At 40.7% G+C, this 24,565-nt stretch overlaps 1 protein-coding gene across 14 annotated transcripts in view; it reads left to right on the top strand.

The window, feature by feature from the left end:
- Positions 1-24,565, top strand: part of LOC135250072 (protocadherin alpha-C2-like) — a 121,390-nt gene that overhangs the window by 40,232 nt on the left and 56,593 nt on the right. Inside the window, exon 1 of one of the 14 annotated variants that reach the window (XM_064325973.1) lies at positions 485-3,200. The exons of 9 other annotated variants lie outside the window; for them this stretch is intronic. In XM_064325973.1, coding sequence (XP_064182043.1) covers positions 828-3,200 — 2,373 coding nt within the window. In that variant the 5' untranslated portion in view covers positions 485-827. Of the gene's footprint in view, positions 1-484; positions 3,201-7,928; positions 11,572-12,984; positions 15,614-17,007; positions 20,024-21,145; positions 24,264-24,565 lie in introns of those variants that run through there. 4 more of the 14 variants (XM_064325977.1, XM_064325978.1, XM_064325965.1 and 1 more) reach the window with 4 other exon arrangements.

Here is a 24,565-nt window from a genome sequence, read left to right as displayed (position 1 = left end):
ATCATTTTACTGTTTTATAAAACAGAATTAATTTGGTTTTGCAGATCATTTAATTAGACCAGGAATATAGGCTTCTTGGCTTACCAGATGAAAAAAATAGTCCCCGAATTGCGAAAAAGAAGTTTTCCTATCCATTATTTATTGAATGCCTATGTAAGGATATTCACGCATTAGGCTTTATATCTGCCCATAAAATCTTTAATCTATTAATTCATTTTCGCATTCAAGAACATTTTATGGTGTATGCTTTATGTCTGGGCTTTATTTTTATTTTCTACCACTATGAAAAATGCCTGTTGGAAGAAGAAAGACTTCGCTGTGTTTTACACATATCTGCGTAAACAAATAATTAGCGAATTACTCGTATATTAGCGCTACATTTGTGATAATAACTTTTTCATATGAAAATTATTTTTGATACAACTTTCCGCTTCGTAGAATTGTATGTGTTTTCTATTCAAATTATATTTGATTAATTGCTGAAATGCTCTGTAATGCTGAAACATGTATTCTTATTCTACCGACCAGAGAAACAATATAAACTCATTTGTTATCAATAAGTAGGACACACGGTGTCGCTGTAGACCACGGAAAATAAAACGTAATTTTAAGTCCCAACGAGAGGCTCCTCCTTGTGCAGAGAAAAAAACAGAAGCGCCCATAAGCCACTAACCAACCGCTTTGTTGCAGGCGCATAGACTGATGGTGTAAAACAACTATTTTCTATATACACATCATTTTGTTCAAAATGACTCTTTTCATGAGGAATTTATGATTTTTGTCGGAGTTCACTGCATTTGCAATCGTGAGTAAGCAGGAGTGCTATAATGGGTATCTGGGAACAGCCTGGCCATGTTTGGATACAATGTATCGTGCTGCTTAGTCTACTGCGATGGTCTTCGGCACAGACAGTGTATTCAGTTTTGGAGGAGGTCGAAAAAGGTACGTTTGTCGGAAATATTGCCAAGGATATGAATCTGAACGCGCAAGACCTGGAAACGCGGGGGCTCCGAATTATACCTGGGTCAAACAAGAGATATTTCGAGGTGAATTTGAAAACGGGTATTCTCTACGTCAATGAGAGAATAGACCGAGAGACGCTATGTCCGAATTTAATAAAGTGCTCTTTAAAAATTGAAGCCGTTTTGGATAAACCAATGCATATTTACCGCGTTGAAATCAATATTTTAGATATAAATGATAACTCTCCATCTTTCCTGGACAAAACAAATGCGTTTAATATAAGTGAATCTTCGTTTCCTGGGGAGAGATTTCCTCTTCCGATAGCAAATGATCGCGATGTGGGCAGTAATTCAGTAAAGACCTACAAGCTGAGTGCAAATGAACACTTCTCCCTTGATGTACAGAGCGGTGGAAAGCAGAGTGTGTCAGCCGAGTTAGTGCTGCAGAAAGCTTTAGACCGCGAGAAGCAGTCTGTGATTCAGCTTCTATTGACTGCTGTTGACGGAGGAAAACCTCCCAGATCCGGTACATTACAGATCATTGTCAATGTTATCGATGTGAATGACAACACCCCAGCATTCAGCAGCTCTCTTTATAAAGTCCTTGTTCCTGAGAACGTTCCTTACGGGACAAATATAATTACTCTTAATGCCACAGACCCGGACGAAGGCGTTAACGGTGAGCTTATATATTCTTTAGTAGGGCGTGGCGGTGGAAATCATTTTGACATTTTCGCAATCGATTCGAAAACTGGTGAAATCACGGCGAAAGGGCATTTGGATTACGAAGAAAACTCTGCATACGAAATTCGCGCACAGGCGAAGGACCAAGGGCATTCACCCCGGAGTACTCACTGTAAAGTGTTAGTGGAAGTTGTTGATGTGAATGACAACGCGCCAGAAATAACGGTGACTTCACTAATGAGCCCAGTCAAAGAGGACGCTCAAAGAGGGACGGTGGTGGCTCTGATAACCGTAGCAGATAAAGATGATGGGAAAAATGGGCTTTTTAAGTGTACTTTAGCTGACATGCTTCCGTTTAAACTGCAGTCTTCCTATAAGGATTATTACTCTTTAGTGGTTGATAGTCCATTGGACAGAGAAAGCAGTGCTGAATACAATGTCACCATCACGGCTACCGACGAAGGGATTCCGCCTCTCACCAGCACCAGCGTTATTACTGTACACGTGTCTGACGTGAATGATAACCCGCCGCGATTTTCGGAGCCTATTATGAACATGTTTGTGAAAGAAAACAGCCCGGTGGGCTCTGTGCTTTACACTGTGTCTGCCTTAGATCCTGATTTAAACGACAATGCAAAGGTTTCGTATACTATTTTGGAGAGTTCTGGCGCCTCCTCGTCATCTGCTGTCAACGTAAACTCTGTCAGTGGAGAAATATACAGCCTTCAGGCTTTTAACTATGAGGAAGTGAAAACTTACCAGTTTCAAGTGCAGGCCACAGACTCTGGCGTCCCTCCTCTAGGCAGCAATGTGACTATTAACCTATTCGTCCTGGATGAAAATGACAACAGTCCTGCGGTTCTCCCTCCTTATTCTGACCAGGGCTCCGTTAACACTGAGAACATTCCGTATTCTGCTGAAGCGGGCTACTTTGTGGCAAAGATCCGGGCTGTGGACGCAGACTCTGGGTACAATGCGCTGCTTTCTTACCACATCACGGAACCCAAGGGAAGCAGTCTCTTCCGAATCGGAAGCAGCACCGGGGAAATAAGGACTAAGAGGCGAATGAGTGACAATGACTTGAAGACTCATCCTTTGGTGATTTTGATTTCTGACCATGGAGAACCTTCACTCTCAGCTACCGTGTCTATTGATGTTGTTGTTGTTGAAGATACGGGTGAAGTACAGACATCGTTAAGACAGTTTCCAGAAAAGAAAGATAGTTTCTCGGATTTAAATCTGTATTTGCTTATCGCCATTATCTCGGTGTCAGTTATATTTTTGCTGAGCCTCATTAGTTTAATAGCTGTTAAATGTCACAGGACTGACGATGGTTTGAGCAAGTACAGTGCCCCAGTAATCACCACACACCCAGACGGGAGCTGGTCTTACTCCAAATCTACGCAGCAGTATGACGTGTGTTTTAGCTCAGACACACTGAAGAGTGACGTTGTGGTTTTTCCAGCGCCATTTCCGCCTGCAGATGCAGAACTGATTAGCATTAATGGAGCGGACACATTGAAAAGGAATCAAACTCTCCCTAACAGCGAGAAGGTAAGAATTATTCTGTGAGGGTTATCTAACGAGGAGTAAGACATAATGGCACTTATGAAACCATGAAAATCAGTTAAAAGTTTGTGTGAAAGGCAAAACACTTTGTCCTGTCTTTGTGTGATGTAGCTACCTACATAGGAATTCTATGTCTGTGTGCCTAATTGAATTGCATGAAACATTTAGTAACCCAGATCTTCATTCTAAAGTATGAAACTGTACTGTATTCCACGGTTGTAACAATTTGTTCAGCTATTTTGTTCCCAGAACACTGGCCATAGTTTACCTCTCTGTGAAGTTCTGAGCTCTTAATTCATATTTGCAGTTAACTGATTCACGGTCACTGATCTGATGTGTTTATATATATATATATATATACAATTAAATGCAAAAGTATTGGGACAGTGACGTGATGTTTTTGTTTTGGCTGTGTATTCCAGCGCATTGGATTTTAAAACAAAACCATGAATATGAGGTTAAAGTGTAGACTCAGCTTTAATTGGAGGGTGTTTCCATCCATATCAGATGATCTGTGTAGGAATTGCAGTCCTTTTTATACCCCTTTTTAGGGCAACAAAAGTAATTGGACTATTGGCAGCTCAGCTGTATTGTGACTTTGCATTATTGGTTCATGCACAGGAAAGCTAACAAAATGTCTAGAGATGATTCTTGGTGTGGTATCTGCATTTGGAGTCTGCTGCTGTTATCTGTCAATGTGAGGACCAAATTAGTGTCATTCCTGAAAAAAATCGGAATAAATCGATCAGAGACTTAGCCAAAACATTGGGTGTGTTGAAATTAACTGTCTGATACATTGTTAGGAAGCAAGAATGCACTGGTGAGCTCAGCAATAGTGAACAATCTGGTAGATCCCAGAAGACCACTGTAGCGAATGACCGATGAATGCTTTCAGTTGTGGAGAAAAAATGTCCCTTTCTACTGTCGAACAGAGCAAAAAACCTTCCCAAGATGTGCGCTTAGATGTGTCAATGGCTCCCATAAAGAGAAGATTACACCATCATACCTCTGGTGGTCACTGCAAGATGCAAACCACTGGTACAGGATGAGTATTAACCTGTACCAAGGTGCTGGAAAGTGTGGAGAAAGAAAGGAACTGCTCGTGAATGAAAGCACCACTCCTCACCGCCTCATCTGTGAAACATGGTGGAGGTAGTGTTATGACTTGGGCATGTATGGCTGTTACTGGAACTGGCTCACTTGTCTTATTTGATGATGTCACTGCTGATGGCAGCTGCAGGTTGACTTCTGAAGTTTACAGAAATACCGTATTTGCTCAGATCCAACAAATTGCCTCAAAACACATTTGACGCATTTTATATGCTGAACGCAAGGCTGAAGACACAACACCCTAGAACAGTGGTCTCGAACCCTGGTCCTGGAGAGCTACAGGGTCTGCTGGTTCTCATAGTGATTCTGCACTTCATGAATCAATTAGAGCAGTTGATTACACAGTTAACTCAACTCACCTGGTGTCTTGGGTCTCAATTGGGTGCTGATTTTAAGGTGAAAACAAAAACCAGCAGACCCTGTAGCTCTCCAGGACCAGGGTTCGAGACCACTGCCCTAGAAACAAACAGGAGATGAAGATGGCTGCAGTGCAAGCCTGACAGAGCAACACTAGGGAAGATACCCAGCGTCTGGTGATGTCTATGGTTTGGAAACTTCTGCCAGTCATTGAATTTAAATGATGTGCAACCTGTTACTAAATATGACAACTTTATTTCAGATGATGTGAATTTGTCCAATTACTTTTGCTCCTCTAAGATATGGGTGCTGTTTTAAAAAAAAAAAAAAAATTTAAAAAAAACAGCAGCAGTTCCTACACATATCAATCAATATTAATGCAAACACCCGAAAATCACAAAAAAATAATAATTCAGTGTCCCAGTGCTTTTGCATTATATATATATATATATATATATATATATTATATATATATATATATATATATATATAAGACAATGTGACGTCTTTATGTTTTAAACATTATGTTTTACAATGGACTTAACCGATTAGTGCAACGGTTGCGAGTAGACCTTTGTGCAATTATTACTAATATTGTTTTTATTTTTATTTTATTTTATTTTGTGTTTTTTGCTACCACCATTAATGCACGCGGTGTCGCTGTTGACCATGGCAACGTGAACAGCTCTCTGGGCTCCTCCTTTCTTGTGATATGCGTAGCAGGGACAGACCAGAGAAAGCTTTGTACGAAAAAGTAGCGCAGTAGCAGCTTCCGCAATTTCATTTCATAATAACTGTTATGTGAGTACTTAAGCGTGCGTGTGCATATATAATAAATTAGGGTTGCTGTGCGGTTGGAACGCGATGGGCATTTCCAGTCACGGATTGCGTATTTGGATACAGTGTGCTGTTCTTTCATGTCTGTGGGTTGCGTCCTTTCAGAAGATTGTCTATTCTGTCTCCGAGGAGGTGAAGAAGGGCACCGTCGTGGGGAACATAACAAAGGATCTTAATCTTAGGCTCCAGGAACTGGAGCCGCGCACGTTTCAAATCGTACCCGGATCCAGTAAGAGCCTTTTCGAGGTAAATTTGAAGACTGGTGTTTTGATTGTGGATGAAAGGATCGATAGAGAGGAGTTGTGTCTGAGCTCTGCGAAATGCTCACTGAAGATTGAGGCCGCTGCTCATAATCCTTTGACTTTTTATCGCCTTGAGGTGAATATTATAGATATAAACGATAATGCGCCAACATTCCTGGAAAAATCGCACGTCTTAAATATTCCAGAATCTTCCTTTTCTGGTGAAAGAATTCCTCTCCCTATGGCTAGTGATCCCGATGTGGGTAGTAACTCAGTGAAGACCTACAAGCTGAGTCCGAATGAACACTTCTCACTGGATGTACAGAGCAGTGGAGAGCAGAGTGTGTCTGCTGAGTTAGTGCTGCAGAAAGCGTTAGACCGAGAGAAGCAGTCTGTGATTCAGCTCGTACTCACTGCTGTTGACGGAGGAAAAGCTCCCAGATCCGGGACATTAGAAATCATTGTTAACGTAATCGATGTCAACGACAATGCTCCAGCATTTAGAAGCTCCCTTTATAAAGTCAGGGTGTATGAAAATGTACCATTTGGATCATCAATAATAACACTTAATGCGACGGATATAGATGAAGGGATAAATAGCGAAATTATGTACTCATTTGTTCGACACGGTAATATGAATCCAACAGAAATATTCACAATTAATCAATATACTGGCGAGATTATTACCAGTGGTGGTCTTGACTATGAGGAAACCTCTGCATTTGAATTACGCATCCAGGCTCGTGATAAAGGCACCCCTCCACGGAGTACTCATTGTAAACTATTAATTGAAGTTGTGGATGTAAATGACAACTCTCCAGATATATCGGTAACTTCAGCGCTGAACACTGTGAGAGAGGACGCAAAAATCGGCACAGCTGTTGCTTCGATTGTGGTGTCTGATCAAGACGGAGGCAAAAACGGAATTGTTCATTGCCGCATCCTTGGCTCTGTTCCTTTTAAGCTCCTGTCTTCTAATGACAACTATTACTCATTAGTGGTTGATGGTCCGCTGGACAGGGAGAGCACTTCTCACTACAACGTCACAATCGCAGCTACGGATGAAGGGACTCCGCCTCTCTCCAGCACCAGCATTATTACTGTACATGTTTCTGATGTGAACGATAACGCGCCCCACTTTTCAGAGCCTGTGATTACCGTATACGTGAAAGAAAACGGCCAAGTGGGATCTGTTATTTACACCATATCTGTAATTGACCCAGACTTGAAAGAAAATTCTAAAATGACCTTTTCCTTATTGGAGAGTTCTAAGTTCCATGCACCAATGGTCAACGTGAATTCTGTTAGTGGTGAAATATACAGCTTACAGTCTTTTAACTACGAGGAAATGAAAACCTTCCAGTTTCATATTCAGGCTACCGACTCTGGTCTTCCGCCATTAAGTACCAACGTGACTGTGAACGTTTTTATTTTGGATGAGAATGACAACAATCCTGCGGTTCTCCCACCCTATTCTGATCAGGGTTCTGTTAATACTGAGAACATTCCCTATTCTGCTGAAGCGGGATACTTTGTGGCCAAGATCAGGGCTGTAGACGCAGACTCTGGTTACAATGCACTGCTTTCTTATCACATATCTGAACCCAAGGGAAGCAGCCTCTTCCGAATCGGAAGCAGCTCCGGGGAATTAAGGACAAAGAGGCGAATGAGTGACAATGACTTGAAGACTCACCCATTGGTGATTTTGATTTCTGATCACGGAGAACCTTCCCTCTCGGCGACTGTGTCTATTGATGTTGTGGTTGTCGAAGATGGCAGTGACGCAGGCCTACAGACGTCATTCAAACAGTTGCCTGCAAAGGAGGAGAGTTTCTCTGATTTAAATCTGTATTTGCTGATCGCCATTGTATCAGTCTCTGTTATATTTTTGCTCAGTCTTATTAGTTTAATAGCTGTAAAATGCCACAGGACGGACGGCAGTCTGAGCAAGTACAGCGCTCCAGTGATCACAACACACCCTGACGGGAGCTGGTCTTACTCCAAATCTACTCAGCAGTATGACGTGTGTTTTAGCTCAGACACATTGAAGAGTGACGTTGTAGTTTTTCCTTCGCCGTTTCCGCCTGCCGATGCTGAACTGATTAGCATTAATGGAGCGGACACGTTTAAGAGGAATCAAACTCTCCCCAACAGTCAGAAGGTAAGATGGCCAATAACATTTCGTTGTAATCAATAATTTGCCTGTGCGATGGGAACATATTCATGATTGAACTTATTTTAATCATTTTTATTTACTGGAACTACAAGTAGCAATGTGACACGTTTGCGTTTCATTGAAGAGAAGAGTCTTGCACACACTTATTTTCTCATGCTATTTATTTAAAAATTAATAAATTAATTAATGAGCGAATGAAAGGAAATGAATGAACTCGTCCATACAGGACAGTGTTTTCCCTGTCTGAACCAATCTACCACTGAATGCGTATTTTTACGCGCATACTTTTCCAGTTTGAGTAATATTGTAGCAGACTAAGTTTTTAACACCAGTTGTCATCGGAGACGCGAATTTAACAAGCTTTGCTGTGATTCGAAGTAGATGGCAAATGTCCGTTTTGAAGGGTACCGATTTTACGCGACGCTGCAATTTTATTAATTTTATGATCACGTAAATCATAGCTTGTAAAGTTCCAGAAAACATATGTTCATTACACGAATCGCCAGAAATGCACGCATCCAACATAGAAAAACCTCTGAGTCATGATTCCAGCTTGACTCGGGTGGAAATTAATTACATATAATGCATGCAATTATAAAATTACTTGTATTCAGAGTATATATATAATCCGTATTGGACTGATGTGTACTCTATTAGTTGAATTAACACTGGACTTGGTACTGTGTAAGTTTGTCTGATTGTTTTAAAGGCTGTCTCTGTTTTTCCTCTTTACTTCCATTGTCTATTGATTTGCATGTGATTTGTATGGAATTGCAACTCTAGGACCTTAAATACTTTATCAGTATTTAGTCATTTGAATGGTCATTTTGGAGAAAGCTGTTTTACTTTAAGTTACTCTTTTACCTGTATGAGACCAGTGCGTAATAATTTACGCATCTAGTGTGGGCCTACAGTTACATTTTCTCGCTTTAGAAGCTTTGTTGTAACTCTGAAGAAAAAGTAGTGCTGAGTGAACAACAGATTAAGAATTATCTTGGGTTTAGTCTTCAAATATTAATAGTATTTATTTTGATCATATCCTATTAACACATGGTGTCGCTGTTGACCATGGAAATTCGAACGTTGCGGAGCTCCTCCTGTTCTTTTAGCTGCATTTCTGTAACAGAGGAAATACGCCTTTGTTTCAATAAGTCGCATATAGCTGCCCTCACCGAGTTCATATTAGCATCGTGGCTGTGTGAGTGTTTATATTTGCATTGAAAATTCAGCTTCTATTTCTGTACCACCGTCCTCTTCAGAAGCGATGGGATTTCCCTTTCGAAGATTGCGTATTTGGATACAGTTTGTGTTTTTTTCTTGTCTATGGGTTGTGTCCTTTCAGAAGATTGTCTATTCTGTTTCGGAAGAGGTGAACAAGGGGACCGTTGTGGGAAATATTACGAAGGATCTTAACCTTAATCTCCAGGAGCTGGAATTGCGCATGTTTCAGATCATGTCCGGTTCCAGTAAGAAGTATTTTGAGGTAAATTTACAGACTGGTGTTTTGATCGTGAACGAAAGGCTCGACAGGGAGGAGTTGTGTTCTAGCACGTCGAAATGCTTTCTGAAGATAGAGGCCGTGGCTCATAATCCTGTGAATTTCTATCGCGTTGAAATTAATATTCTGGACATAAATGATAATGCGCCATCATTCTCTGATAAATGGCAAATATTTAATATTACAGAGTTGACATTTCCCGGAGAAAGGTTTCCTCTGCCATTGGCCAATGATCTTGACGTGGGCATTAACTCAGTAAAAAACTACAAGCTGAGTCCGAATGAACACTTCTCGCTGGATGTACAGAGCGGTGGAGAGCAGAGTGTATCTGCTGAGTTAGTGCTGCAGAAAGCTTTAGACCGAGAGAAGCAGTCTGTGATTCAGCTCGTACTGACTGCTGTTGACGGAGGGAAACCTCCCAGATCCGGGACATTAGGGATCATTGTCCATGTAATCGATGTGAATGACAACACGCCAGCATTCAACAGCTCTCTTTATAAAGTCCGTGTGTCAGAGAATGTGCCTTTCGGAACCTCAATAATAACAGTTAATGCGATAGACACAGATGAAGGAGTAAACAGTGAAATTCTGTACTCATTTGTTAGGCACGGCAATGTGAATCCACTGGAAATTTTCTCAATTGATCAGCACATTGGTGTGATTACCGTTAAGGGAAATCTTGACTTTGAAGAAAATGTTGCTTTTGAATTACGCGTCCAAGCTCAAGATAAAGGCCTGCCTCCTCGAAGCACTCATTGTAAACTATTGATTGAAGTTGTTGATGTGAATGACAACTCTCCCGATATTTCAGTATCGTCCCTAATAAACTCTATTAGAGAAGACGCCAAAATTGGCACATCTCTAGCTTTAATTGAGGTATCAGATAAAGACGGAGGTAAAAACGGAATTGTTCATTGTCGCATCGTTGGCTCTGTTCCTTTTAAACTCCAGTCTTCTAATGATAACTATTACTCATTAGTGGTTGATGGTCCGCTGGACAGAGAGAGTAGTACTCAGTACAATGTCACCATCACAGCTACAGATGAAGGAATTCCGCCTCTATCCAGTACTCGTGTCATGACTGTACATGTCTCTGATGTGAACGATAACGCGCCACAATTTTCAGAGCCTGTGATTACCGTATACGTGAAAGAAAACAACCAAGTGGGATCTGTTATTTACACCATATCTGCGTTTGATCCAGACTTGAAAGAAAATTCAAAAATTATTTATTCCTTAGTGGACAGTTACAAGTTTAAGCCAGCAATGGTAAACGTGAACTCTGTCAGTGGTGAAATATACAGCATGCAGTCTTTTAACTACGAGGAAGATAAAAACTTCCAGTTTCATATTCAGGCCACCGACTCTGGTCTTCCGCCACTAAGTAACAACGTGACTGTGAATGTTCTTATTCTTGATGAGAATGACAACAGTCCTGCTGTTCTCCCGCCCTATTCTGATCAGGGCTCCGTTAATACTGAGAACATTCCCTATTCTGCTGAAGCGGGATACTTTGTGGCCAAGATCAGGGCTGTGGACGCAGACTCTGGTTACAATGCGCTGCTTTCTTATCACATCACGGAACCCAAGGGGAGCAGCCTATTCCGAATCGGAAGCAGCACCGGGGAAATAAGGACAAAGAGGCGAATGAGTGACAATGACTTGAAGACTCATCCATTGGTGATTTTGATTTCTGACCACGGACAACCTTCCCTCTCAGCGACTGTGTCTATTGATGTTGTGGTTGTTGAAGATGCCGGTGAAATACAAACATCATTCAGGCAGTTGCCTGCCAAGGAGGAGACTTTCTCGGATTTAAATTTCTATTTGCTGATCGCCATTGTCTCGATATCCGTTATATTTTTGCTGAGTCTAGTTAGTTTAATAGCTGTAAAATGTCACCGGACGGACGGCGGTTTAAGCAAGTACAGTGCTCCGGTGATCACCACTCATCCTGATGGGAGCTGGTCTTACTCCAAATCTACGCAGCAGTATGACGTGTGTTTTAGCTCAGACACACTGAAGAGTGACGTTGTGGTTTTCCCTGCGCCGTTTCCTCCTGTGGATGCAGAGCTGATTAGCATTAATGGAGCGGACACTTTTAAACGGAACCAAACGCTCCCCAACTGCGAGAAGGTAAGTATAGGCTATAGTTAAGCATTTGTACGTATATACATTTTTAAGAGTATATATTTTTCCAAAGAAGATAAATTCGATAGTGCTATACTCCAGTGGTTTATTTGAATGTGTGCTTAATTACATGACTGGGCCTGTCACACCTTTGCGTTTTGATACTTGATGACTTAAAGTTAAGTGTGTCTTTCATGCACTTTATTCATAAAATTAAGAAATAAATGAACGAATCAATAAAGTAGTAGTAGTCAGTTAGTCACCCTCAACGCACTCATACAGGACAACGTGTTTAGTGTATGAATCCACCAATTTTAATGTGCAAACTTTTCCAGATTGAAATAAAGTCCGGGAAACCTCTCTGAATTTTACGAACTACTGTGATTCAAAGTAGGATGAAGGAATTTAACGAAAATTGCAGTTTGAAGTTTATGGTCACGTGAGTTATAGCTTGTAGCGGTCCACCTCCCGGAAACATCTATTACATCCAGATTAATAAATAAACTAAAATGCCGGCATAACAGAACTTCTATTCTACTTCTGTGGCACAAATTTCTGCTCACTAATACAGTTGGGCTTCATAATTCCTAACTCTAAATGGCATATTAAAAGGTGATTTCGACTTCAGGACAAGGCATAACATCAGATTTTAAATTACATATTCATTTCAGTAAATATTCCAGAAAGCCGTTTGTCTTGATACATACTTGTACATTGCTGTGAACTTTGTCTTTCGTTTCTTTCTCGTTCACCGATGTAGTTCTTTTACTTACATTTATTTTTTGTGTCTAAAAGAGAATGTACAGTTTCCGATGAAAACGCCATATAATCTATTGCAGCCATATGACTAATAAGTAAAAATAAATTAATAAAAAATTATTAAATGAATTATTTTTATTTAGAAGCATTTCTAATGGATTATATTTCTTGATATGTGGTTTCTTTAATGCGGTCATGAATTCGTTTTCTAATATCATACCCAAGATATGAATTATAGCAGATAATTTTAAACTGTTGTACATAAATGCATATCCTTATATGTAAATACACTTGATAAAAATCGTGTAAACCTAAAACACAGTTCCCATTAATGTCAGTAATTTAAATTGAGAATATGATCTAGCAAATATTTTTGCAACAAGAAAGGTTGTAATCTGTCGTGTTTTTTCTGATTCCATTGTTGTCTCTTGTAAAACATATCATTTATTTTGGGGCAGAAACCATAGCACCATAGACAACAGTATCTCATTTTTGTATCTTTATAATTGTGGTATGAGAGAAAATTGTTTGACTTAAAGGCTTCCATTGCCTTTTATAATGGCAGTGCGCAAAATTCATACATGCAATTTCCAATATCGTATACACGTCTTAGAATTATTGTCATTTTAAGTTGATTATGGGAATTGATCTTAATTTTGCAAAGTTGATTTCTATAATGTCCTGCATTGGCCAGTTAAAGCGCACGGTGTCGCTGTTGACCACGGAAAAAACGTGCTTTTCGGGGCTCCTCCTTTTCTGTTATCTGTGTGTCACCGATAGAGGAAATACAGCTTTGTTACAATAAGTCGCACAGTCGTTGCAGTCGTCAGTTTAATATTACCATACTGGTCGTGCAAACGTGAGAAATTGTCATTTTTTTACGTAGTAAATTTCAGTGTCACTGCCCGTCTGGGAAGCGATGGGATATTACATTCAAGAATGGCGCATTTGGATTCAATGTGTGATTTTTTCTTGTCTGTGGGCTGGGTCCTTTCAGAAGATTGTATATTCCATCTCTGAAGAGGTGAACAAGGGAACTGTTGTGGGAAATATAACGAAGGATCTAAACCTTAATATCAAGGAGTTGGAATTACGCACGTTTCAGATCGTGTCCGGGTCCAGTACGAAGTATTTTGAGGTAAATTTACAGACTGGTGTTTTAATTGTGAACGAAAGGCTCGACAGAGAAGAGTTGTGTTATAGCACGTCGAAATGCTTTCTGAAGATAGAGGCCGTGGCTCATGATCCTGTGAATGTCTATCGTATTGACGTAAATATCTTGGACATTAATGATAATGCGCCAGTTTTTAAGGAGACATTTCATGTATTGAATATTACTGAAGGTGCATTTCCTGGGGAAAGATTTCCCCTTCCTTTAGCAAATGACCCCGATTTGGGTAGTAACTCAGTGAAGACCTATAAGCTTAGTCCGAATGAACACTTCTCACTGGATGTACAGAGCGGTGCAGAGCAGAGTGTGTCTCCTGAGCTAGTGCTGCAGAAAGCTTTAGACCGAGAGAAGCAGTCTGTGATTCAGCTCGTACTGACTGCTGTTGACGGGGGAAAACCTCCCAGATCCGGGACATTACAGATCATTGTCAATGTAATCGATGTGAACGACAACACACCAGCATTCAGCAGCTCCCTTTACAAAGTCCGTATTTCTGAGAATGTTCCTTTTGGGACACCAATCATAAAACTCAATGCAACGGACATGGACGAAGGCATAAACGGCGAGGTTCTGTACTCATTTGTTCAACACGGTAATGTGAATCCCACAGACATTTTCTCAATTAATCAGGATACCGGTGACATCTCTACGAAGGGCGATCTTGACTATGAGGAAAATGCTGCATTTGAATTACGCATTCAAGCCCGAGATAAAGGCCCAACTCCCCGGAGTACTCATTGTAAGCTCTTAATTGAAGTTGTGGATGTAAATGACAACTCTCCAGAAATTTCAGTAACTTCAGTGCTGAACACGGTGAGAGAAGACGCCAAAATCGGCACAGTTACTGCCTTAATTACGGTCTCGGATAAAGACGGAGGCAAAAACGGAATTGTTCATTGTCGCATTGTTGGCTCTGTTCCTTTTAAACTCCAGTCTTCAAATGATAACTATTACTCATTAGTGATTGATGGTCCACTGGACAGAGAGAGTAGTACTCAGTACAATGTCACCATCACAGCTACTGATGAAGGGATTCCGCCTCTCTCCAGCAGCAGCATTATTACTGTACATGTTTCAGATGTGAACGATAACGCACCACGCTTTTCAGAGCCTGTGATTACCGTATACGTGAAAGAAAACAGCCAAGTGGGATCTGTTATTTGCACCATATCTGCATTTGACTCAGACTTGAAAGAAAATTCTAAACTTACCTATTCCTTATTGGAGAGTTCGACCTCTCGGTCACCAATGGTCAACATAAACTCTGTCAATGGAGAAATATACAGCTTGCAGTCTTTTAACTATGAAGAAGTGAAAACGTTCCAGTTTCAAGTTAAGGCAACGGACTCCGGCCTTCCTCCACTAAGCAACAACGTGACTGTGAATGTTTTTATTCTTGATGAGAATGACAACAGTCCCGCGGTTCTCCCGCCCTATTCTGATCAGGGCTCCGTTAATACTGAGAACATTCCCTATTCTGCTGAAGCGGGATACTTTGTAGCCAAGATCAGGGCTGTAGACGCAGACTCTGGTTACAATGCGCTGCTTTCTTATCGCGTCGCTGAACCCAAGGGAAGCAGCCTCTTCCGAATCGGAAGCAGCACCGGGGAAATAAGGACCAAGAGGCGAATGAGTGACAATGACTTGAAGACTCATCCAGTGGTGATTTTGATTTCTGACCACGGAGAACCTTCCCTCTCAGCGACTGTGTCTATTGATGTTGTAGTTGTTGAAGATGCCGGTGAAATACAAACATCATTCAGACAATTACCTACCAAAGAGGAGAGTTTCTCGGATTTAAATTTCTATTTGCTGATCGCCATTGTATCAGTCTCCGTTATATTTTTGCTTAGCCTTATTAGTTTAATTGCTGTAAAGTGCCACAGGACGGACGGCAGTCTGAGAAAGTACAGTGCTCCAGTGATCACAACACACCCTGACGGGAGCTGGTCTTACTCCAAATCTACGCAGCAGTATGACGTGTGTTTCAGCTCAGACACACTGAAGAGTGACGTTGTGGTTTTCCCTGCGCCATTTCCGCCTGCAGATGCAGAGCTCATCAGTATTAATGGAGCAGACACGTTTAAACGGAACCAAACGCTCCCCAGTAGTGAGAAGGTAAGGATGTTGGTTACGTTACGCTCCATAAATAATTATTCTCTGCTTCAAGTTAAGATAATCTGATATTTTACATCATTTTGTTTTGTGACAATTTTTCAAAACTTCGTGTTGTAGCCTACATATGCAAATGTAGTCGTTAATTTTTTTGTTCTTTATCTATAAAAAGCGACTCTCACTCTGATTATTTTAAATTACTTAAAAGTATGGCCTAATGCTATTTTTTACTATTGTTTCGGTAGTATTTGATGTCGCAGTTTACTTTAATGTAGTGCCACTTTGCTTTAAAATGTTTACTTCAGTTTCCTTAACATCTCTTTGACAAAGTTCTGGTTTTTCTGTTGATACGGTTGTATATCTTGTTTTCTTTGGTTTTATGTTCATGGTATACCAAAGACGTTTGCTTAGATCGCTTTGGCTTTCATATTTTATGCAGAATTAAATAAAATGTAGTGAATTAAATTTAGGAACCCCTCTGTGCGAAATGTACATATCTGGCCTGTCATTTACTATCCGTCCTTTTAAAGAGTTATTCTTTTTTGAAGATTTTTGTCCTGCTCAAATATGTCAGTCTGTTTACTAATTCTGTAAGCATTAACACGACTTGGTGAAATATCTCATTTTAGTTTCCATCATAACACGCTACAGAACACGTTTCAGAGTTAAATTAATTTGCCTTTTCGGGCACTCTTCAGTGAAATCACATGCAATTTGAAATTGGTACACAAGTGAGTCCGATTGACCATTAGTCTTAGAAACCATCGCGCTGTTTGTTGAAACGAGTCGAAGAAGGTCGAGTAATCGAACCATGGTCATGATTTTTTTTATGACAATGCACTTATGGTATTACCTGTTGAGCTTGGATACGTGTTGCCCACTGTTCGATAAAAACATTTTTACACATACGACAACAGTCCATCCTTAGCCGAAACAAAGGCACCTAGGTCCTTCAGTTGAGAGAGACGCTCCAAATAGACTTTTTAATTTTAATTTTTATGCGTAATTACGCGCGAGTATTTTTTATGCATAGAAATAATGAGTACTATTATTTGCAATATCAGTTTCTTTTAATAGATTTATATGCGTCCCCGATAGTAACTGAGTGACGGCCCAGTGCTGGCCCACAGTTGCCACTTCAATTGGCCCACATACCGCCATGGAATGACGGCGACGAATCCATCCGAATCTGCCTGCCAGAACGCAGCTGCTACTCAGCCTTGATGAGATCATCTCTCCGGTGTGATATGCATTCGGCCACTTTTGGCCCAGAATTCGTTAAATTCCTTAAATTTGGCTGGCTGCAGTTGGGCCTCAATACGGCTCAAAATTAAAATGCCGCACGTGATTGGTTGCATTTTGGCCACTTTTGATCCACAGCACACTTTCCATTACCATTCCTGACTGAAGTGTCTAAACTCACGTATCTTTGGCCCGGAATCGTCTGCTATCTCCGGCATATCTGTTATTATATGACATGCCTAAGGGAATGACGATCGGAGGTATCATATATGAAAAACAGGATTGGATCATTTATACAGTTTCACTGTTTGTAGAGTTAACTTCCATTTCCATTCAGTTAACACGAAAAATAATTTGTAATAGCTCATTTCATATAACGGTCTTTTAATGACTGCTGTGTGTTGGCGTTTTGCTACAGTCCCAATTGTAGCTATTTGTCGTATGTTTTTCTTGTTGCAATTCTTTCTCATTTAAAAAATACGAAGGAATTGCAAATGTGCAAGATTTCTTTTGACTGTAATCATGACAAACTTTATTGATTTCAGTAGGTTTGACACACGGTGTCGCTATAGACCACAAAAAATAGTACATCCAGGACTCCTCCTTTTGGAGAAGAGGGTGAAGCTCACAAGCCCGGTCGCTTTGTTGCAGACACGGGCACATAATCATAGTGCGGCGCAGGATTTCGAATATACATGGTTTGAATTTAAATGTATCTTTTCATTTGGAATATATGATTTGCTTTTTCCAGAGTTTATTGGACTTCCGGGATAAACCAGCGCAATGATGGGCCTTTGGGAACATACGGTTCATGTGTGGATTACGTGTATTGCGTTGCTTTGTTTGCTGGGTTGGTCTTCGGCACAGACTGTGTATTCCATTTCGGAAGAGGTGAATAAAGGGACATTTGTTGGAAATATCGCAAAGGATCTCAGCCTCAATATGCAAGACTTGGAATCTAGAGGGCTTCATATTGCAGCTGGTTCTAACAAAAGATATTTTCAGGTAAATTTGAAAACCGGTTTTCTTTATGTTAATGACCGAATAGACAGAGAGGTGCTATGTGCGAATTTGGCGAAGTGCTCTCTAAATATACAAACAATAATGAATCAGCCTATGCACCGTCACCGCATCGAAGTAAATATTTTAGACATTAATGATAATGCGCCGTCGTTCCAGGACAAATCACGAGTGTTGAATATTCCTGAATCGTCCGTTTCTGGGGAGAGATTCCCTCTCCCAATTGCTATTGACCCCGATGTGGGCAGCAACTCAGTAAAGACCTACAAGCTGAGTCCGAATGAACACTTCTCACTGGATGTACAGAGCGGTGGAGAGCAGAGTGTGTCTCCCGAGCTAGTGCTGCAGAAAGCCTTAGACCGAGAGAAGCAGTCTGTGATTCAGCTCGTACTGACTGCTGTTGATGGGGGAAAACCTCCCAGATCCGGAACATTACAGATAATTGTCAATGTAATCGATGCTAATGACAATGCTCCAGTATTCAGCAAATCTCTTTATAAAGTCCGTGTGAATGAGAATGTGTCGCTTGGAACAAAAATAATTACACTTAATGCCACAGACCTCGATGAAGGATTGAACGGTGAGCTTGTATATTCTTTAGCTGAACGAGGAAGTTTAAATCCTTCGGATATGTTTGCCATTGATTCGATAACAGGAGAAATCACAATGATAGGGAATTTGGATTTTGAGGAAAATTCTGCCTACGAGATACGCGTGAAAGCACAGGATAAAGGCTCAACTCCAAGGAGTACTCACTGTAAAGTGTTAGTGGAAGCAGTTGATATCAACGACAACGCGCCAGAAATAACAGTGACGTCACTTATGAGCCCAGTAAAAGAAGATGCTCACAGAGGCACATTAGTCGCTTTTATAACCGTAACAGATAAAGACGCTGGAAAAAATGGACAATTTAATTGTATCTTGGTTGGTGCCGTTCCTTTTAAACTGCAGTCTTCCTATAAGAACGATTACTCTTTAGTGGTTGACGGGCCACTGGATAGAGAAAGCGCTTTTCTGTACAATATCACCATCAAAGCTACAGATGAAGGGACTCCCCCTCTTTCCACCACCGCCGTTATTACTGTACACGTTTCTGATGTCAATGACAATGCGCCACATTTTCCTGAACCAGTCATTAACTTGTATTTGAAAGAAAACAGTCCAGTGGGTTCTGTTATTCATACGATATCTGCATTTGACCCAGACTCTAAAGAATACTCTAAACTTACGTATTCTTTATTTGACACTTCTGCCAAAGGTGTGCCCCGACTATCGGCCGTCAGCGTGAACTCAGTCAGTGGAGAAATATATACTCTTCAGTCGTTTAACTACGAGGACATAAAAACATTTCAGTTTATACTTCAGGCCACGGACTCCGGCGTTCCTCCACTAAGCGCTAACGTGACTGTGAACGCTTTTATCTTGGATGAGAATGACAACAGCCCTGTGGTTCTCTCGCCCTATTCTGATCAGGGCTCCGTTAACACCGAGAACATCCCATATTCTGCTGAAGCGGGCTACTATGTCGCCAAGATCAGGGCTGTAGACGCAGACTCTGGTTACAATGCGCTGCTTTCTTATCACATCTCTGAACCTAAGGGAAGCAGCCTCTTCCGAATCGGAAGCAGCACCGGGGAAATAAGGACAAAGAGGCGAATGAGTGACAATGACTTAAAGACTCATCCATTGGTGATCTTGATTTCTGACCACGGAGAACCCTCTCTCTCAGCGACTGTGTCCATTGATGTTGTGGTTGTTGAAGATGGCAGTGATGTTGGCCTACAGACGTCATTCAGACAGCTGCCTGCCAAGGAGGAGACTTTCTCAGATTTAAATCTCTATTTGCTGATCGCAATTGTTTCTATATCAGTTATATTTTTGCTGAGCTTCATTATTTTAATAGCTGTAAAATGCCACAAAACGGACAGTGGGTTGAACAAGTACAGCCCCCCAGTGATCACCACACACCCTGACGGGAGCTGGTCTTACTCCAAATCTACGCAGCAGTATGACGTGTGTTTTAGCTCAGACACACTGAAGAGTGACGTTGTGGTTTTTCCTGCGCCATTTCCGCCTGCTGATGCGGAGCTGATTAGCATTAATGGAGCGGACACGTTCAAACGGAACCAAACGCTCCCCAGCAGTGAGAAGGTAAGATAGTCAAATAGTCAATTCCTTTAAATTAATACTTGCATGCACGCTGGACACATTGTAGAATATGAATATTTTAATGTACAGTGCCCTCCATAATGTTTGGGGCAAAGATATTTTATTCTTGATTTGGCTTTGCGCTCCCCAATTTTTCATTTGTAATCAGACAATTTGCATGTGGTTAAAGTGCAGATTCTCAGATTTTATTCATTTGTATACTTTTTGGTTTCACCGTGTAGATATTACTAAACTTTTTATCAATAATCCCTCCATTCCTGGACACCATACATTTTGGGACATATTAATCTTATGTAAATGAAAGTAGGCATGTTTAATACTTGTCACATATCCTTTGAATGCAATGACAAGGTCTGTGAATCATAGACATCACCAGGTGCTGAGCGCCTTCTCTGGTAATGCTCTGCCAGGCCTGAACTGCAGCCATCTTCAGCTACTGCTTGTTTCAGGGGCTACTCACCTTCAGTTTTCACTTCAACACATGAAACGCATGTTCAATTGGATTCAGAATGGATGACTGATTTGGCCAATCAAGAATTTTCCTGTTTTTGGCATTGGCAAAACTCCTTTGTTGCTTTAGCAGTATGTTTGAGACCATAGTCTTGCTGTAGAATGAAGCACCATCTTATGAGTTTGGAGGCATTTGCTTGAACTTGAGCCAAGCTATTTCTGTACACTTCAGAATTCATTCTGCCACTACTATCAGCAGTTATATTGTCAATGAAGATAAGTGAGCCCATGCCTGTGGCAGCCATACATGCCCAAACCATAACACCCACGCACTGTGATGAGGGGGAGTGCTTTGGATCTTGGGCAGTTCGTTTTGGCTACCACACTTTGCTCTTGCAATCGCATGAGTTAATCTTGGTCTCATCTGTGCACAGGACCTTTTCCCAGAACTCTGCAGGCTTTTATAATATATATAATTCTTTGCAGACTGTAACCTGGCCATCCTGTGTTCATGACTAACTAGCCATATGACTAATAAGAAAAAAGAAATTAATAAAAAATGATTTAATTATTTTTGTTTTTTATTTAAAAGCATTTTCCATGGATTATATTTCTTGATATGCTATTTATTTAATGCGGTCATGAATTCATTTTCTAATATCATACCCAAGAAATGAATTAAAGTAGATCATTTTAAACTGTTGTACACAAATGAATGTCCTTATATGTAAATACACTTGATAAAAATCGTGTAAACCTAAAAAAACAGTTCCCATTATAGTCAGTAATTAAAATTGAGAATATGATCTAGCAAATATTTTTGCAACAACAAAGGTTGTAATCTGTCAGGTTTTTTTTTCTGATTCCATTGTTGTCTCTTGTAAAACATATGATTTATTTGGGGGCAGAGACCATAGCACCATAGACAACAATATCTCCGTTTTGGATCGTTCTAATCGTGCTGTGAGAGAAATGCTTGACTTAAAGGCTTCCATTGCCTTGTATGATGGCAGTGCGCAAAATGCACACATGCAATTTCCAATTACGTACGTCTTAGAATCATTGTAATTTTAACTTTGAATAATAAAAAAACAAGTCTTGAGTAAAAATATGAGTTGATGATGGGAATTGTTCTTTAATTTTGCAAAGCTGATTTCTGTAATGTCTTGCCTTGGCTATTAAAAGCACACGGTGTCGCTGTTGACCATGGAAAAAACGTGCTTTTCGGGGCTCCTCCTTTTCTGTTATCTGTGTGTCACCGATAGAGGAAATACAGCTTTGTTACAATAAGGCGCACAGTCGTTGCAGTCGTCAGTTTAATATTACCATACTGGTCGTGCAAACGTGAGAAAATTATTTTTTTACGTAGTAAATTTCAGTGTCACTGCCCGTCTGGGAAGCGATGGGATTTTACATTCAAGAATGGCGCATTTGGATTCAATGTGTGATTTTTTCTTGTCTGTGGGCTGGGTCCTTTCAGAAGATTGCATATTCCATCTCTGAAGAGGTGAACAAGGGAACTGTTGTGGGAAACATAACGAAGGATCTAAACCTTAATATCAAGGAGTTGGAATTACGCACGTTTCAGATCGTGTCCGGATCCAGTACGAAGTATTTTGAGGTAAATGTACAGACTGGTGTTTTAATTGTGAACGAAAGGCTCGACAGAGAAGAGTTGTGTTTTAGTATTCCGAAATGCGCTCTCAAGATAGAGGCAGTGGTTCATAATCCTGTGAATGTCTATCGTATTGACGTAAATATCTTGGACATTAATGATAATGCGCCAGTTTTTCAGGAGAAATTTAATGTATTGAATATTACTGAAGGTGCGTTTCCCGGGGAAAGATTTCCCCTTCCTTTAGCCAATGACCCCGATCTGGGTAGTAACTCGGTAAAGACCTATAAACTGAGTCCGAATGAACACTTTTCTCTGGATGTACAGAGCGGTGCTGAGCAGAGTGTGTCTCCTGAGTTAGTGCTACAGAAAGCTTTAGACCGAGAGAAGCAGTCTGTGATTCAGCTCGTACTGACTGCTGTTGATGGGGGAAAACCTCCCAGGTCCGGGACGTCACAGATCATTGTCAATGTAATCGATGTGAACGACAATACTCCAGCATTCAGCAGCTCTCTTTACAAAGTCCGTATTCCTGAAAATGTTCCTTTTGGAACACCAATCATAAAACTTAATGCAACCGACATGGACGAAGGAGTAAACGGCGAGATTCTGTACTCATTTGTTCGACACGGTAATGTGAATCCCACAGACATTTTCTCAATTAATCAGGATACCGGTGGCATTGCTACAAAGGGCGATCTTGACTATGAGGAAAATACTGCGTTTGAATTACGCATCCAAGCCCGTGATAAAGGCCCAACTCCCCGGAGTACTCATTGTAAGCTATTAATTGAAGTTGTGGATGTAAATGACAACTCTCCAGAATTATCAGTAACTTCAGTGTTGAACACGGTGAGAGAAGATGCTAAAATCGGCACAGTTGTTGCCTCAATTACAGTCTCAGATAAAGACGGAGGCAAAAACGGAATTGTTCATTGTCGCATTGTTGGCTCTGTTCCTTTTAAACTCCAGTCTTCAAATGATAACTATTACTCATTAGTGATTGATGGTCCACTGGACAGAGAGAGTAGTACTCAGTACAATGTTACCGTCACAGCTACTGACGAAGGGATTCCGCCTCTCTCCAGCACCAGTATTGTTACAGTACATGTTTCTGATGTGAACGACAACGCACCACACTTTTCAGAGCCTGTGATTACCGTATACGTGAAAGAAAACAGCCAAGTGGGATCTGTTATTTACACCATATCTGCATTTGACTCAGACTTGAAAGAAAATTCTAAACTTATCTATTCCTTATTGGAGAGTTCGACCTCTCGGTCACCAATGGTCAACATAAACTCTGTCAATGGAGAAATATACAGCTTGCAGTCTTTTAACTATGAAGAAGTGAAAACGTTCCAGTTTCAAGTTAAGGCAACGGACTCCGGCCTTCCTCCACTAAGCAACAACGTGACTGTGAATGTTTTTATTCTTGATGAGAATGACAACAGTCCCGCGGTTCTCCCGCCCTATTCTGATCAGGGCTCCGTTAATACTGAGAACATTCCCTATTCTGCTGAAGCGGGATACTTTGTAGCCAAGATCAGGGCTGTAGACGCAGACTCTGGTTACAATGCGCTGCTTTCTTATCGCGTCGCTGAACCCAAGGGAAGTAGTCTCTTCCGAATCGGAAGCAGCACCGGGGAAATAAGGACCAAGAGGCGAATGAGTGACAATGATTTGAAGACTCATCCATTGGTAATTTTGATTTCGGACCACGGAGAACCTTCCCTCTCAGCGACTGTGTCTATTGATGTTGTAGTTGTTGAAGATGCCGGTGAAATACAAACATCATTCAGACAATTACCTACCAAAGAGGAGAGTTTCTCTGATTTAAATTTCTATTTGCTGATCGCCATTGTATCAGTCTCCGTTATATTTTTGCTTAGCCTTATTAGTTTAATTGCTGTAAAGTGCCACAGGACGGACGGCAGTCTGAGAAAGTACAGTGCTCCAGTGATCACAACACACCCTGACGGGAGCTGGTCTTACTCCAAATCTACGCAGCAGTATGATGTGTGTTTTAGCTCAGACACACTGAAGAGTGACGTTGTGGTTTTCCCTGCGCCATTTCCGCCTGCGGATGCTGAGCTCATCAGTATTAATGGAGCAGACACGTTTAAACGGAACCAAACGCTCCCCAGTAGTGAGAAGGTAAGGATGTTGGTTACGTTGCGCTCCATAAATAATTATTCTCTGCTTCAAGTTAAGAAACTGTTATTTTACATAATTTTGGTTTGTGACAATTTCTCAATACTTCGTGTTGTAGCCTACATATGCAAATGTAGTCGTTCATTTTTTTGTTCTTTATTTATAAAAAGCGACTTTCATTCTGATTATTTTAAATTGCTGAAAAGTATGGCCTAATGCTATTATGTACTATTGTTTCGGTAGTATTTTATGTCGCAGTTTACTTTAATGTAGTGCTACTTTGCTTTAAAATGTTTACTTCAGTT

The sequence above is a fragment of the Anguilla rostrata genome, chromosome 3, assembly GCF_018555375.3.
Source record: "Anguilla rostrata isolate EN2019 chromosome 3, ASM1855537v3, whole genome shotgun sequence".
In the NCBI taxonomy this organism is placed as follows: domain Eukaryota; kingdom Metazoa; phylum Chordata; class Actinopteri; order Anguilliformes; family Anguillidae; genus Anguilla; species Anguilla rostrata.
The sequence above is the reverse complement of the archived record's forward strand: the minus strand, read 5'-3'. Positions and strand labels throughout refer to the sequence as shown.